Source organism: Ammodytes marinus, assembly GCF_949987685.1.
Source record: "Ammodytes marinus genome assembly, chromosome: 13".
NCBI lineage: Eukaryota > Metazoa > Chordata > Actinopteri > Uranoscopiformes > Ammodytidae > Ammodytes > Ammodytes marinus.
This window is the reverse complement of record NC_137217.1, coordinates 6,260,009-6,276,921: the sequence shown is the minus strand read 5'-3', so window position 1 is coordinate 6,276,921 and position 16,913 is coordinate 6,260,009. Positions and strand designations below refer to the sequence as shown.

Here is a 16,913-nt window from a genome sequence, read left to right as displayed (position 1 = left end):
TATTAAAATGTGTTTAAGGATATCTAAATCACTAATTTACAACCAAGCAGTGGTCATTTTTTATATAAATATTGTACTTGTATTCCTCTTCATTTATTTAACATTACGTCACTCATTACTTTTCAAATTAAGATTTAATATATAAAACAAAAGACCAGTTTCAAAAACTTGATGCACTGTTACAGATACAAATGTCAGTCAAAACTAGTTCCACCATAAGCAGCTATTTAAGTACCTCATACATAACAAGGGGTTTATAATAATGTTCCAATGATAAAATAATCTGTGGTATTGCTACTGTGACTATAGAAAAGGATCCAAACACTGGATACTCCTAAATCAAGTGTGTTCAATAAAACTTTCCCCAAGCTATTATATTCAAATGATAATATAACCTAATATATAACTGTGCATCATCAAGTACGCTGACATACGGTACGATATACGTTGTGATGTACCTAAAAGCAGTTTCCCCTGGGGCTCAATGAACTATATGATAATCAGACTAGAACGACTTCCTAATATTATTTATTATATATGTTTTTAATTCTACCAGCAAGTTGTATATGTACATTATTTTACATTGTTCATGACAAGCTGCTGTACAGCTCTTAACACGTTTTCCCACAGGAAAAATAAATGTGAATCCAAACTATATTGTTTTACAGAGAGCCTGCCACTTAGCTGTCTGCCTCAGATTTCTATTTGGAAATAAAGGCAGACAATGCTCCTAAAAAAGACTTCATAAGTGGTACATTTTTTAAGTCGTACATTTCCCTTGTCAAATTTCCAAATCAAATACAATGGGCGTGCTGATATCATTTGTTTAGTTATGTACATTTTCAATACAAATAAATGATTAGTCATTGCTTCATGGTCTAGTAATTTATTTATTTTTCAAAAGTGTGTTTAAAACATATCTTATGTCTATAGCCTTTCATTACACTTTATTTTTCATTGTGTTATAAACGTGTAAGCAAGGTGGCAGTCTAGCAACTATTCATAAAAAACTTGCTTCAAATTGACCAGAAAAGCAGATATTTTAAAGGAATGTTCTAATGTTATCTTCAAATTACAGGGAAAAACCTCTGGTGTATTTATTATTTATTTCTATCAAACCCGGCCTTAGAACATGAACAAAATGAGGAGGGGGAGACAGAATGCAGATAAATATAAGATAAAGAAGATCAATTGAAAAGTAAAATCTCAATATGAGATGTGTTAATCAGTAACATCTTTAGTAGTGGATGTGTGTACTGAATAAGGCTTTGTGGAACTAAAGACAAAGCAGAGCAAATGGGGTTTCCGGCCCATGCAGGCAGGGAAGAGAAAGGGCCGTCCTGGACTTTTATAATCCCGTGGAGCCCCGGGCCCAGGTGCTGCAGAATGGAGCTGGATACTGCCATCAGCACTGCTGGCACCTTCAAGAGACATGGTTAGACACAGTAGCTGACACAGCACACACCCACAGAAAACACACCCACACACACACACACACACACACACACACACACACACACACACACACACGCACACACACACGCACACACACACACACACACACACACACACGCACACATGCAGACTAAGCAAGGGCCGTCACACTTTTATGTCTACAACTTTATTCTCACCTTAAAATTCAGTCTGTTTCTGCACCACATAGAGCATCATGGGTACGGTAGTTCTTAGTGCTATTGTGACAGACCGAACAACACGATGTCTTGTGTTTTGAACATATGTAGACACAGTTAAAAATACACATATTACAGTAATACAAATTTAATTTATTGTTACGCACATTTAATTATGTTATGTTAACATCCGCTAATATGGATTAAAAATTTAAATATATTCCTCTGAATAGTAAAGTAAAGGAGTTAAACATCAAACGTACATACCCAAGAAAAGTGGTAATATCTTAAAGTTGTATTATAGTCTTTTTTTTTAGAAACACACAAAAAAAAGGATATAGAAAATAAAATAATGTAATTTGTGTGAAAATTATGGCATGAAAGCAAAGTCCATGTCTTACCGGCGGCAGCGAAATACATATAGGCTATTCATTTAATAAAACAACAACTCAATATCGATTTTTGCAAATGATGTATCGATAAAGTACGGCGAAGATAGCTTTCGCGATATTTACATGTAGCAATATTTTCTCACACACCTATTGTATATTCATGGGCTTCTCAAAGCAGGAGGAGGGTGAGTTTCAAGATGGAGGGAAGGCAGTTTAAAGAATCTTCATGCATACTTGAACTACTTTCCGTGGAAATGATCATTCCCAGAAGAGTATTTGCTACGTGTCTTTAAAACATGAAAGCAGTTTGACTAAGTCCCCCACCGTGCCTCTGCTCTCTGCCTAGCTGTAGAGGCACTGTGCAGGCATACAGTATAACCCAGACAGATGTAGAAGGCTGGCAAATGCCAACAAATGTTTCCCTAATGAAATTGTAAATGATATATATCAAAACTCCGGCTGGATGTGCCATTGTAAGAAAGTGAAAGAGTGCCATGCGATGAAATTAATATTTTGTTCCATTTCCAAATATAATAGAAGTAATGCAGTTACTCAAGGTCTCCATTTGTCATCCCAGACTCCAATGTGATTTGTGTTGGGTTTGATGCAGTTTCCCCTCAGGCACTCGCTGAAATAAAATCCCCATTCTGACTCGCTGTACCCACTCACAGACAATTTGGTCTGAGGGAATCTGATAGCTGGTATATGTGAGGCCCACAAAGAATGTCAAAGAGCCGAATAATGTGGCTCCTGCCATCCTCAATCAAGACAGAAACACTGAGCTACAGATGACATTGTGTCTGCCATGACCTTGAATTAGTATCTATCTATCTATCTATCTATCTATCTATCTATCTATCTATCTATCTATCTATCTATCTATCTATCTATCTATCTATCTATCTATCTATCTATCTATCTATCTATCTATCTATCTATCTATCTATCTATCTATCTATCTATCTATCTATCTATCTATCTATCTATCTATCTATCTATCTATCTATCTATCTATCTATCTATCTATCTATCTATCTATCTATCTATCTATCTATCTATCTATCTATCTATCTATCTATCTATCTATCTATCTATCTATCTATCTATCTATCTATCTATCTATCTATCTATCTATCTATCTATCTATCTATCTATCTATCTATCTATCTATCTATCTATCCATCCATCCATCCATCCATCCATCCATCCATCCATCCATCCATCCATCCATCCATCCATCCATCCATCCATCCATCCATCCATCCATCCATCCATCCATCCATCCATTGAAGAACACCATGAAATGCAGCTGAAAGCTCTGGGAAAAAATCTCACAAGTGGACATTGAAATGAAATTATTTGATCAGATAAAGTGTCTGCTATCCCACCCCCACCCCCACCCATTTATAAATATACTCTGACGTCAACGCAAGCTCGTCATGCCACACTGAAAATAAATTGGTAACAAAAATCTTGGACTTTTTGTTTTATTGGAAATTGCTCATTGTGTTTTCAACAGTAATGGTAGTCTATTAGTATAGCCTCTGTTGTCCTCCTGTATGTGTCTGCATTTACTCCTGCTTTACTGTAATAACATGGCCTTACTGTAAAACAGCGACCTCTTGCCAAAGAGCATTGGTGCCTGAGTTCAAGAGACATTGTATTCTAGTGGAAACACGACACATTGTTCCCTCTTTCAGATAGAGGAGGAGTGTAAACTAAGCCTCATTAATTAACGCTCATTAGGTTGAACACAAACCTGTTTGATTGGAGGCAGTTGGAGCCCTTCCGCTCCGGTGCAGCGGCGCTGTTTAACTCACCATACTGGCTGTCTGGTGGCTGCACCTCGGGGTCATGTTCTGTGACATGGCTGTTGTCCCAGTGCCATGCATATCTAACACAACACACACACACACACACACACACACACACACACACACACACACACACACACACACACACACACACACACACACACACACACACACACACACACACACACACACACACACACACACACACACACACACACACACAGATCCTCCTTGAAGGGGCTTCTTGGCAGACCCCTGGTTCCCCCCTCTCTAATCACTGTGTTCTCCAGGGGGGCTCAGCCATTCTCGCTGCTCTTTGGCAAAGCTTGGCATTTGTCTGAGATCTCATTTCTGTAATTCATCGGCCGTCTCCCGGGAGCCGTGGTTGGCACCGGTGATGCCAGGTCCTCCCTCCACCCTCCTCCCTCTATCTCTCTCTCTCTCTCCAGCTCTCTCTCCAGCTCTCTCTCTCCAGCTCTCTCCTCTCTTTCACCCCGGTGGTTGTTTGTTGTTGCCCTGAAAGAGGCCCAGACCAAAGCTAAACTGGTGGGTGTACACACATTAACTCTCTTGTGATTGTGCTTGATGACCGCTTCAGGCTCCCATCACACAAACATGTTTCTGTGTGTGTGTGTGTGTATGTGTGTGTGTGTGTGTGTGTGTGTGTGTGCTCGCGCTTGTGTTTGTGTGTGTGTGTGCTCGCGCTTGTGTTTGTGTGTGTGTGTGTGTGTGTGTGCAGAGGTGGACCATAGGTACAGGTAGGAAATTGTCTTGAGCCCTATGCTACAAGTGCTACAGAAATGCCTCATATACATAATAATTACACAGGTCACTAACAGGATAATTTTATATTCTAATATAAATATGGACAGAAAGGTGAACCTCAAACTCTTCAACACTCCTCCACACTGCAATTCATACATTTTTCAACATATATTTTAGCATTCGTAAAACTGTATTTATATGGTTATAGACTGTATCTGCTATATGAACATGATTCATACAGATGAGATTAATAAAGGCTATATCTCTTAGGCCCCAAACTAACAAAATCCGTCCAGTGTGTGTGTGTAGGTGTGTGTGTGTGTGTGTGTGTGTGTGTATGTGTGTGTGTGTGTATGTGTGTGTGTGCATGTGTGTGTGTGTGTGTGTGTGTGTGTGTGTGTGTGTGCTCGCCCTCTTTCCTCGGGTGTCTCTGCGTTTAAGGCATGAAGCGAAGCTGCTAAATTACAATGAATCATGCACGTTGGGATTATCCTTTCTTCAAATCTTTGTCTCATATATTTAAAAAAAAAACATTAAGTCAAATCGTCATCAATACACACACGACCCAAATGAAGAAATAATAACGCATCAATTATCACTAGTTATATGAATGTGGGAAATATAATTGTGATTCATTTGGCATCAGTAGAAATGTACATCTGTTACTTATTCTAAGAAGCGGGCGGGGAGGGAAAGATAGATAGCAAGTCATTATTCAAAATGTATTTAAGAAAAAAAAAAGAGAAAGCAATGCAAAGTATCTCATAAAGTACCGACTGGCTTTGTGAACAATATGTAAGTGGCTGTGCTGTGCTGTCTGGCTGTGTGTTAGCACAACGCTCCCTGTAACGTCACTCAGCAGCCTTAGCGATACAGGTGAACTGCTGCATCTCCCATTTTGTTTATGAGTAAACGGCTGTTGGCGGCAGGCATTTTAAGCTAATAGCCGCTTTAAATAGCGGCAATTAGCGGGGAAGCATGAGATATTTAATCACTCTAGACCAATTAGTCTGTAATCAAGTAGTGTCCAAGAGCGAGCACGTTTTGTGTCCTCCGCTGGTTTTTTCCCCCTCTCTCTCTCTCTCCCCGCCAAAGCACCCGCCATATATTTCTCCATGAATGTGCGCGGGGAAGAGCAGTGATTAACACGCGGGGATATAGGCCCCCGTGGAACGCCCGTAATGTGGAGTTAAATCAGGGAGAGAGGGAGGCGAGACACGACAGCCAAACCTGTTATTGCAGTTTAACATATGCGGAAGGTTAATTCAGAGGCAGAGACGATGGTGGGCGAGCATCCTTGTTTTTTTTTATGTGCTTGTGTCACGGTTTGCTTTGTACAAATTTGCAAAATTAAGAGCCGGGTGTGTTCCTTCTGTACTAGCAAAAGAAAAAAAACATTTGATTTGTTTTTTTCCTTCTTCTTCTTCTTCTTCTTCTTGGAAACAATCAGTGGCTGCTAGTTTATACCTGGAAGAGGCTGGATAGATAGGAGTGTGGTAGGTAATGAGCCAGTCACATTTAATCAAAAAATATGGAGTCTCGCAAATTGCTAAATCCTGCCTGTAATTTTGGTTTTTATATTGTAATCTTCTGTGAGATAAAAAAAAAAAAAAAAAAACACACAGATGCATGCACACAAATGAGAGCCATGATGCATGAATACACACACACACGCACGCACACGCACAAACACACACACACATGCACGCACACACGCACGCACGCACGCACGCACGCACGCACGCACGCACGCACGCACGCACGCACGCACGCACGCACGCACGCACACACACACACACACACACACACACACACACACACACACACACACACACACACACTACTCACACCTGTGTAAACAATTGGCTCTACCTGCAGCCCGGCCAGTCCCTTGTTTTGAGCATAATAATGCCACTGTGCTCATATAATGACATTTCCAAGTGACTGGTCACAGGGCCGATGGGTCCACTCCCTCGGCCTTTGGCTTAAGGGCGTTAACCAGGTTGACCAATGGTGATTGGGCCCTCTCCTTATCAAACAGGATGTCATGCTTTCCCACGATGCACAGCAGGGAGCCAATAGGTGTAAAGAAGAGCTGGAAAGCAGACTTAAATAAGAGTAGAGATACCTTGGTAAAATGGCTCTGTTACAAGTTAATGCAAGTCTATTACAATAGCATACCACTTGAGCAAAAGTAAAAAAGTATTTGTTTTTAAGTTTAATCTGATGATCTACTATTGTATTAACTATACTAAATGTATTCAAAGTAAATGTACTCAATTCAGATATTACAGTACTATATTATTATTACTCATGGATTAATGTCAAATTGGGGTTTGTAGCTAGCTGAGGTGGAGCTCACTTTGTATGGGACTGCAAATACAGTTTAGTTTCATTGTGGAATTAAGTATTTAAGCCCAGTTCAGACCAAAGATTCGCCTTGCAACTGCTTGCGACGAGACGGTTTTAGAACGTCACGGGGGAGAAATCGCAGCGGTGTGAACTGCTCGTTGCAGAAGATTCAACATGTCAAATCGCAAGGTCCAGTTTTAGAACGTGTCAACCGTCTCGTCGCAAGGAGTTGCGAGTTGCAAGCAGTTGCAAGGCGAATCTTTGGTCTGAACTGGGCTTCACTCTTTTTTTATCCATAGGATGGTAAACCTTTACAATAAGGGTACTGTGGTGGCAGTGTAATAGGAAACATTGTATTTATCTTGTATTACTACATTCAATATCTGCCTCCACAGGTACGTTCATCAACTGTTAGTTAATGCTGAATAAGCATTAACTAATGCCTAATAAGCATTAATTAAGCATTGACTAACAATTCATTAATGTTCCCTTATTTTAAAACGTCATTGTTTGCTTGATAAAAAAAAGGAAATGGAATTAAAGGAAAATTTGCAGATCCTCAAATATGAGAAGATGGAACCATAACATATTTATCATATTTCCATCTAAAAGTATTATTATTAAAATAGCATAAAAAGAAGAAAAAAATCAAGTAAAGTACAACCACCTCAAAACTTGTACTTAAATGGAGTACTTGAGTAAATGTAGTTGGTTACATTCCACCTCTGGTAGGTATTGTACCTGAACGTTTGTCCAGTTTGTTGGAAATATAAAGAGACAGGAAGAGCATGGTGAAACATCTATGCCAGTCCCACACACTCTCTCTCCTCACCCCCGTCCCCAACAGGGAGTATTGTGAGAATCCTATAGTGCTGTATCTGCTAGAGAGATACTGGATGTGGAGCCACTGTGGAAGCTAATAGCCAGACAGCAGGGATTGCTAGTCAACATATGGCTGCTGCAGCAAATTATAAACGGAGAAGAGATGAATAATGTATCTAGGGAAGGCAGCGCTTTAATGTGAGAGAATTAGACTGACTCTGATACAAGGCTCCTGTTCTGTGTCCATTACTGTGAGGAAAAAACATCATGTAATATAGGACCAAATTAGTGCGTTATTGTACTGCATGCATAATGGAAGCTTGAGTAGCTTGAATTAACGCCATATGTTTTGTCCAGGAAGTGCCACATGTATTACTTTCTATATAGTTAAATGTATTCACTCTGAAAAAAAAAGCTTAAAAAAATACAGCAGGAATTTTCATTTGAACACTTAACTTAAATAATCGTGAGTTAGGAGAAATGTGTTAGTGTTGAATTTTAATTTTAATTTAAAAATTAAAATAAAGATTTTAACTCTGGCTTTGTCCAACATCTATATTGTTGGTTTCTAAAGACATGCACATTCACAAATATTAGTTAGATATTGTAAAATGTGCATATTTATAAAAAAAAAAAGTGATACAAAAGAATAATTGTTTTAATAAGTTTAAGTAATAAACTGGCAATAAACTGGTTTAATCAATTATCTGCAGTGTCTCGCCTCAATACTTTGAATGATATGTGGAGAATTAAAGGCCATTTGTGAAAGAAAAAATGTTTACTAAACTACTATGTAAATGAAAAGCTGACCTGCCGGGTTAACTGAGTTAAAGGGTCAACTGGGTTCATCTCTGCAGAACTAGCATTTCCTGTATTTGGTGATGCTGTCATGGCTGCTGCTCCCTCCTGTCAGGCTCATGTTGAGAAGCAGAATATCTTGAATGGTATCAGGAAGGTCTAAGTGTCAATCTGGCCACCTGTGCTTTAACACTTTTTTTGGTTGCATTTTCTATTTTATTTCTTCTTTTTTCATTAACCTTTTATCACTCACTCACTTACACACACATTTCACAACACAAGGACAGTGCTTGTCAAGGGCAGCGAGGCCCGGCTCTCTCACTGTGGACTATAAACACACACACACGCACACGCACACGCACACGCACACACACACACACACACACACACACACGCACACACACACACAGGTGCTCATCCTCGGATGGCCACGGTGGAGCAGGGAGACCTGAGTCAGAGGTGTGTGTATCACCCACAGGGCGTCTCTCTCTGTCTCTGTCAAACGGGTGTTTTGACCCACATTCAGCAGGGTGACGTGGGGACAGCTCAACCAGGGTGAGAGGCTCTACAAAGGTATATGGAGCTCCGTGGGAAAGAAAGAGGGAAGAAAGGAAACTAGTAACCGTATACGAGATACATGTTCGGACAGTTTTGCTGACAACTGTCTATGTAAATGTCGGTCAGGTGAAGCTATTGAGATTAGATTCCAGAATATTTTGCATTTTAAAATCATGTAAATATTAAAAAATAAGTTTAGGGACTAAATGAAGATGGAACAGGATTTTAAGATTTGTTTTTGCCTTCCAGACACTTATAAACAATAAATCATCACTCTTTTAATATATACATATTTTTTGAAGTCTATGAAACATTTGAAACATTGAAGATATCCACTGTACTGTTTCTCCTCCGATGCTCAAGTAAAACCGATGAGGCCTTGTGCAGTAACACTGTTCAGTTGTTTGCCTCAGCAATTAAATTCACATTTTTAACATTGTGCTTCCCTACTGGAAATGTTTTCTTTGTCTTAGTAGGTAAATGGAAAAGTCTTTATTTATTCCTAAGCATTACTTACTGTCTGGCAATGCTGGTTATTTAGCAAGCAGGGTTCACCGTTCCTCTCTAATCATCCTAGGCCACTCCCAGAGTAGAAATGTAAATGTAAAGGTATAGCCTGAAAGCTTTGAATCTTCCATTAGTGTCTTCATTCTGCTACATCCATTTGTTCACACACATGTAAATATAACAGAAGACAATGCTGCTTACATCACAGGACTGTGTAGTGTCTACGGCTCTGCTGTTCATGAATAGAGATGGTATCCTCTCTGGTCACTGAAAATAATCCCACAAAATCACTCGGTCATCGATCTTGAGAATGTTGTTTTAATTTCCATTTCCCATTTTCATTGTGTAAAACAACCAGTTTTATAATATTGTAAATCCCTTATTTGTCAGCGTTTATATGCGTGGGTTTTGCTAGGAGAGATAAGTAGCAATAAGAAATCTCCCTTTGACATTTTATAGACACCATTTGCCGAAGATAAAATTAGCTTGTAGCATTTAAAATAAACAGCACCTGCTCCATAGTTTGACAGGGATCTGACTTCTCGGCGGTCTCCTGTGCTTGTGCAGGCCTGCTGAAGCTGTAGCCATGTGTGTGAAGGAATTTATGGAAGCAAACAAAACATAAAGCAATTTTTTCCTAAATCTTGCAAAAAAAGAAAAAAAAAGATTAAAAACTAAAATGAACATCTGCCACATTTAAAATATTTTCTTCCGCCATTTAATCATTGCATAATGTTTAGTTCAGCATTGTTACCCTGCACCTCCCTCTCCTTTCCTTATTACTGTATTTCAGATGGCAGCGTTAGCAAAACAATAAAAAGATGCCCTTTGAGACAAAACTCGAGACGACACACAATTCTTCTTCCTGGAAACTTTAATTGTTTTTGACAACAACTCCTCCACAAGCCGGTGGAGGTCAAGTCCAACAGTGCAGCTGACCGTATAATGTACAAGTGCCCCTCTCACACTGGCAGGAGGGTGGTGAGGTAAATTCGGTGCTCCATGTCATGAAAAAAAAAGAAAGCCCCCCCCTACCCCAAAATTACATTAATAATGGCTGCTGGGCCCACTCTCCAACAGGGAAATCATTTAACATTGACTCGAGAGGCATGGCCATTTGGTTGTTGTTCCAAATAAATCCAGTCTGTTAATGTTCACATGGTATTTCATCAATTCATAACCCAAGTCCAATGTGTTTCCACTACAGGGTCAATCATTAACTTTCTCAAAGGAAAAATCTCTGACTGCACAACTATGACAGAGACATTGTTTTGCCCGTGATTTTTCCCTTTTTCCCCCTTCCCTCAAGGAATTACATTGTAAACACTCAGAAGTGCTCTTAACTCTCCAGATTACATTTGAAACAAGAGAGCAATGTAACAGAGTCATATAAGGCCTTTTTGAAAAAGATCAAACAGCAGGGGCGACCCCAGCGGTCTGAGCGGGGGTCATGTAGTTGTCATAGTTAATGAGTACAAAACAATTTCAAGACAAAAGCGAAGCAGGGCAAATGAAAAAAATAAAAAATCTTGTGTTGAACTCCACCACTTATCTACACAAGGGGAGGGCTGCTTCAGTGCACATTCAATATCTCTGCAATGAGCCTGACATGCTACATTTTTTAAACTATTCCCAACAAAAAACACTGCAAATAGTTAAGTGATAGCATCATGTGAGGACATTATTGGCAGAGCATAAACATGTTCATTTACTAGAGACTTCAAAGTGGAAACACAGTATTTACAATAACGACAACAAAAAAAAAGGTTTTAATAAAAATATCTTATAATTACAATAGCCTATTTTTAAGCATATAAGTCTTCCTTTCACATACTTTTTATAGAACATTTGTGTCTCTCTATATGTACAATCATAATTGTCTCGAATCAGAATTGTTCTTATTTTTTTTCTTATTTTTTTTTTACAATATCAAACTTTTTTTTTGAAAGATTCCAGGGCCGTCATCCCTGTCCCTTGTTTAACACAAATCATCTATTTGAAACAATAGATGTCCCAAAAAAAAAACATGTACACTGATTTTCAGCAGTTTAGTAAAGCTTTTTTAAACTGGAGTCATTTTTCTAGTTATTCTTTGAGCACATTTCACAGACAGAGTTTTCTCAGAGCTGTTGACAGACAGGTTTCCTACAAAACAAAACCAAAACTCCTCAGCCTAGGGATTCCCATATGTTTCACTCTTTTAGAAAAATTGTCAGAAAGTAAAAGTTAGAGCAACTTAAAATAAGGAGGAAGGAGAGGGGATGTGTCTACGTACAGGATCCTCTCTCAATCAAATCCAAAAAATAAAAGGTGACATGAATGGTGGATTTTTGATTTGGGTTGAATTCCTTCCAGCGTTTTTTTAAAAATCCCCTTGTGTGATTGTGCGCCTCCAGTTGGGGTGTGAGTTCCCTGCATGGCGAAGCTTTTTGCTGGCTTTGGAGCTGGCTCTGTGCTGCCTACACACACCTGTGGAGGGGATGAATAGCAGCGAGGAAGGGGGGTGAGTGAGTGAGTGAATGAGTGAGTGAGTGAGCTGCACAGAGCTCCAGACTGACTGGCGCCACCAACAAAACACAGGCCATGCTTGATCAACAACCCAAAACAAACCAGGTCAAAACAACAAACCACGCAGGCAAGCTCCAGGCAAGAGAAGCTGACGGCACTCTCAGAGAGACTGCAAGAGTGTCTTTACTGTAACACACACCGTGGCTATGTGCTTTTAGCCCCCTATACCAGGTGTGTTTAAACTTAACGCTATAAATCTTATACGCTAACAGCGGCTTGAATGGAAGTGTGAGGGACAGACATTGAGTGAGCGAAAAGGAGGAAGGAGTGAGTGTGTGTGTGTGTGTGTGTGAGCGAAAGAGAGGGCAAGCTGAGGTTTAACCCTCTCTTCTTTCCCAGATTGCTACACTAGTGACAGTTATTGCGCAAAAGCACAGCTGCCTCTGAGGCTGGTGCCATTTGTACAGTAGCCTACATGTATACTGTATACCTCCATTATTATTTCCCCTGACATCTAGTGGCCTCCCCAGAGCACTATACAGATTGTCAATTTACACCACATATAGGCTACAATGAGCAAGTTAATGGGGAATACTTCACTATCCACACCACTTATGGTGTTTTTCTACATGGCCACATCTGTGATTTTAGAAAAATAGCAACATAACTCCTGATTCTAAACAAACAAACAAACAAACAACAAATAAATAAATAAACATTTAAAATAATGACTAATGTTAATTTAAGTCAACTTACCAAATGCAGTGCTTATATCTCAGCGGCATAAAATAGAGTCCTCCGGCTTTTTGACTATTGACGTCCTCTATAAAAGAAAAAGAAGGAAAAAAACGAACATGATGTAAAACGATTTAGCTGCCACGGATAAGAGCAAATAAAGGAAAAGGCCTTTAAGCCGTGCAAATAAATAAATGATATACAGCAGAGCAGCAGAAAATGAGTCCGGCTATATATACCCCATAATAAATTCGCTTATAGCCTATTGAATAACAAATTGGCCTTATTGTGCGCAGTGGAGTGGGGCTGCAGGCTGAGGCACTTCACCAATCCTGGGATAAGGTGGGCCTCTGACACACACTCACATTATCATGCAAATCCTAAAAGCCCCGCAATCAAGTGCGCAATCTAGCTCACGATAAATGCGTTTTTGTTTTTGCGCACGAGTTTTTTTTCAATGCTGTAATATAAGGTGTAAGGTGTATCGCATTTTTATTATATATCCTCCCCTTGAAGGGACAATGACAGATAACTAACGGGCATGACGCGCTTTGTCTGAGTCTGACTGGCAGACAGACAGGCAGCAGTCTGGCACACAGTGATTCGGGGTCCCCCGGTATAAGTCCCAATGTAAAAAAGGAAAGGTGGAATGCATAGTCTTGTCCGCGGGATCAAACCTACCTGGTGATGGTCCACGTTGAGCACGGTGAGCGGCGTCCGGCTTGGGTTAGAGGCTGGCGGCGCTGCTGCTGGGCACGTCCCGGTCTGTTGTCTGCTGTTGTGGAGAGAAGGGTGCGTCTCCAGGGCCAGCTGCAGGTCCAGGATGTAGTCTATGACATGCTGGAGGATCTCCACTTTGCTGACTTTCTTATCCTGCGGTATGGTGGGCACCAGGCGCTTCAGGCGGCTGTAGCAGTCGTTCATGTCGTACTGCAGGCAGAACAGGTCCTCCTCTTCCATCCGGCACCGGGCGATGTTCAGGCTCTGCTTGGACAGATAATGCAGCGAGACATCGCTGCTCAGACCGCCGCTACCGTTGGAGACGGAGGAGGGGGAGGTGGAGTCCTGGGGCTGGACTGGAGTAACAGCCTTCATCTTTAGATATAGAAACCAACGGCTCAGGGAAAAGGCAACGAAGAAAAATCAAATAATTTTACTACTGAAAGAGCAGGTATATGAAATGATACCAAGGCGCTATCAAGACTGCACTAAAGCTATACTCTAATAAAGCGAATAGAGAACGAGATAAACCGAAAGGCGGAATTCTGGTCTGTCAACACATCCCGTGGAGCCTAGTAGCAGTTCCTCGTGCTTGCTTCGACAGGCTGGCTCGGTGTGAAAAGGAATGGATAGATTTCCTACATTTATAGAGGAGAGGGGAGGCGCCAAGCCCAGCCGGCTGACAGCTCGGGGGAGAGAAGCTGGTCAATCACCGGCAAGCCCGCTGCCCACCAGAGCCCACATCGGAGCCGAGAAAAAAGGCGTGTCCCATTTCTGTGTGCGCTGCGGTGGGCTGCCTGTTGGTAGGAGAGGTGTGTGTGTGTGTGTGTGTGTGTGTGTGTGTGTGTGTGTGTGTGTGTGTGTGTGTGTGTGTGTGTGTGTGTGTGTGTGTGTGTGTGTGTGACTGAGAGAGAGAGAGACAGAGAGAGAGAGAGAATAAGAGACAGGAAAAGAGAGTGAGGCGATTTAAAACAGTCAATTGCGCATTACCATCGCTGCACAAAGGAAAAAGAAAGTCTAAAGTATCTTAACGTCCAAGCGTACAAAAGGCCTATAGTGAAGATTTTCTGATTGATCCAGCCAGATCCACAGAGCTGATAAGCGTCGGATTGCATCTGTAGTGCGTAATTACGCACAGCCCGTCTGTATTGATCCCCCCTATGACAGATGATACAGAGTCGAAACACCTGCTTAGACCAATAAAACTGCCTTGGGTATACTTTAAAGTTAAATGATTAAAAAAAAATACAATTAACATAAACTGACAGCAGCCAAGACATTTCCCCTCCACAATAAAAATAATAAAAAACCAACAAACCAAAGAATGAGAAAATAACAGCGTACTCTAATTCCATTCTAATGTATCATAACCATGCTTTATGTGTGAAACTCTGGGTTGTGTTAACGTTGAGGTTGACTTGGTTAACCAACTACATTTTTGACTTGATCTTTTTATCACAATGTTATTCATGCATCATTCATTCAGTGAATTGCATGTTATATGTATTAGTAAGACTTCATCAGATGGGAACATGGTTCTAAAATACATCTTATTGTAACTCATCAAATTGTCTGATTGAACAGATAACTATGATTTCATTTGTCAAAGATTGTCATAACCCTGACTGACTGCAGCTCTAGGGGAGCCGGCACAGACCAATCTGGGCCTGGCGCCTCTTCCTCCAGCTGTGTGTTATTGTGCCTCTTACATTCCTCCACTCACAGGGACACGTCTCCCTCATCACTGCCCCACTATTGAGTCTCCCTGCCGGACAGACTGCCTGGCGCCACACACGTGGAGCTCATCCATTCACACCCAACTCCTCTCCTCTTTTTTTCTTTCTTTCTTGTTAGGCGGGTTGCCAAGACAACATGGAAGCTATACTCTCAGCTTCAGTCCAGCCTTGGTGTTTTCCTCCCAGAATGCAGGGATGACACCCAGTCCAGTGCCTCTTTGGAGGTTTTAATGTCCCACACTTTATGGGAACCAACCACCACAGTCTCTTCTGTCATGAATATTGAAAGGCTTAAATGGCTTTAAATGGGTATTTTCCTCTTCTCTGTCTCTCTCTCCGTCTTCCTCCCACTGTCACTGTCTTTCTCTGTTTTCTGTTGCCATGGGAAGTGACTGTTCTGCTCAGTAATGTGTGCTACAATGTTTGGTTCAGGGACAACTTCAAAGGGGTCAGTGGTATGAAACTTTGATGGTAGCCAATTCCACTAGCAACATGGTGCGTGAACTCTCACCCATGACAAGCAGATGACGGACTGGGTTTGAGAGAAAAACACTGTCCACTTTAGCCTTGAAAATGAGTCCCAAATGCTTCCATTTTGACTATTTATGTCCACAATAAAACAGAAAGTTAAGATTCCAGGCAGAGTTTGAATTGCATGCGTTTGGCTCCCACATTGAAGCCTAATGGTTTGAAAAAACCTTCTGCCAAGAAAAGTTTTCCATATAAAATAATTCATTTGCAGATTGCACGGAAATATTTCAAACTTTTTATTTAACTTTTTTATAAGCAAACCAAAGACGGCATAAAACCGACAAAGGCTTGCCACAAAATGCATTTCCATCCACCTGTTTTATGGATATTTTTTTTTTATTATTATTTTCTTTTGGCATTTTTATGCTTTATTGACAGTGTAGAGACAGAGTTGAAATGGGGCAGAGAGGGGAGCGACATGCAGAGAACGACCGTGGGCTGGAATCGAACCCGGGTCCGCTGCTGGCCGAGGCCCATGGGGGGGACGCCCTACCAACTGAGCTAAGGGCGCCCCCTTTATGGATATTTTTTTGCACATAAAAAGAAAAGTGGAGAGACTGGAAATCAAGAAATAAATCTTAAGAGATTATGTAATAGAACGTTTTTATGCTTAGCAAAAGGTGACTGAGTTGATTGATCCATACAAATAAACTGTGGCAAAGTGCAATGGAAACTGACTAAGCAAATTGATAAGGAAGTATGTGACTTCAAACCACTCAATGCTGAGGAAATGAAAGATTGCGGCACATACAGTAAGTACAGAACGGTTTGGAGCAATGAGGAGCATGAAAACTTTCCTCAAACTCATTCTAAATGAAAAATAAATATGTTTACATTGTTTTCCATCACTGAAGGTTAGACTGGTGTAACTTTCATTGTGTCATTGGTTTAATGGCATCACCAACTGTTAATCTCTAAATGCCGAATTCCTAACATTAACAAAATGGCAGTAGATTAAAACATACATTCAGGCATCTTTTGTCTATTTCTATTCTAAGTTTGCGCGACGCTAGGATTGAAACTTGACTGCTACGTCTTAAAAGT

The 16,913-nt window shown here is 40.6% G+C and overlaps 1 protein-coding gene across 1 annotated transcript; it reads right to left on the bottom strand.

Annotated features, from left to right (window-relative positions):
* Window positions 1-10,114: 10,114 nt before the first annotated feature.
* id4 (inhibitor of DNA binding 4) lies at window positions 10,115-14,203 on the bottom strand. The gene is made up of 3 exons (XM_080039334.1): window positions 13,564-14,203; window positions 12,904-12,970; window positions 10,115-12,108 (listed from the first exon to the last, which is right to left on the bottom strand). The coding sequence occupies exons 1-2, from the start codon at window positions 13,975-13,977 to the stop codon at window positions 12,923-12,925; spliced, it is 462 nt and encodes a 153-aa protein (XP_079895460.1). The 5' UTR covers window positions 13,978-14,203; the 3' UTR covers window positions 10,115-12,108; window positions 12,904-12,922.
* Window positions 14,204-16,913: the final 2,710 nt, after the last annotated feature.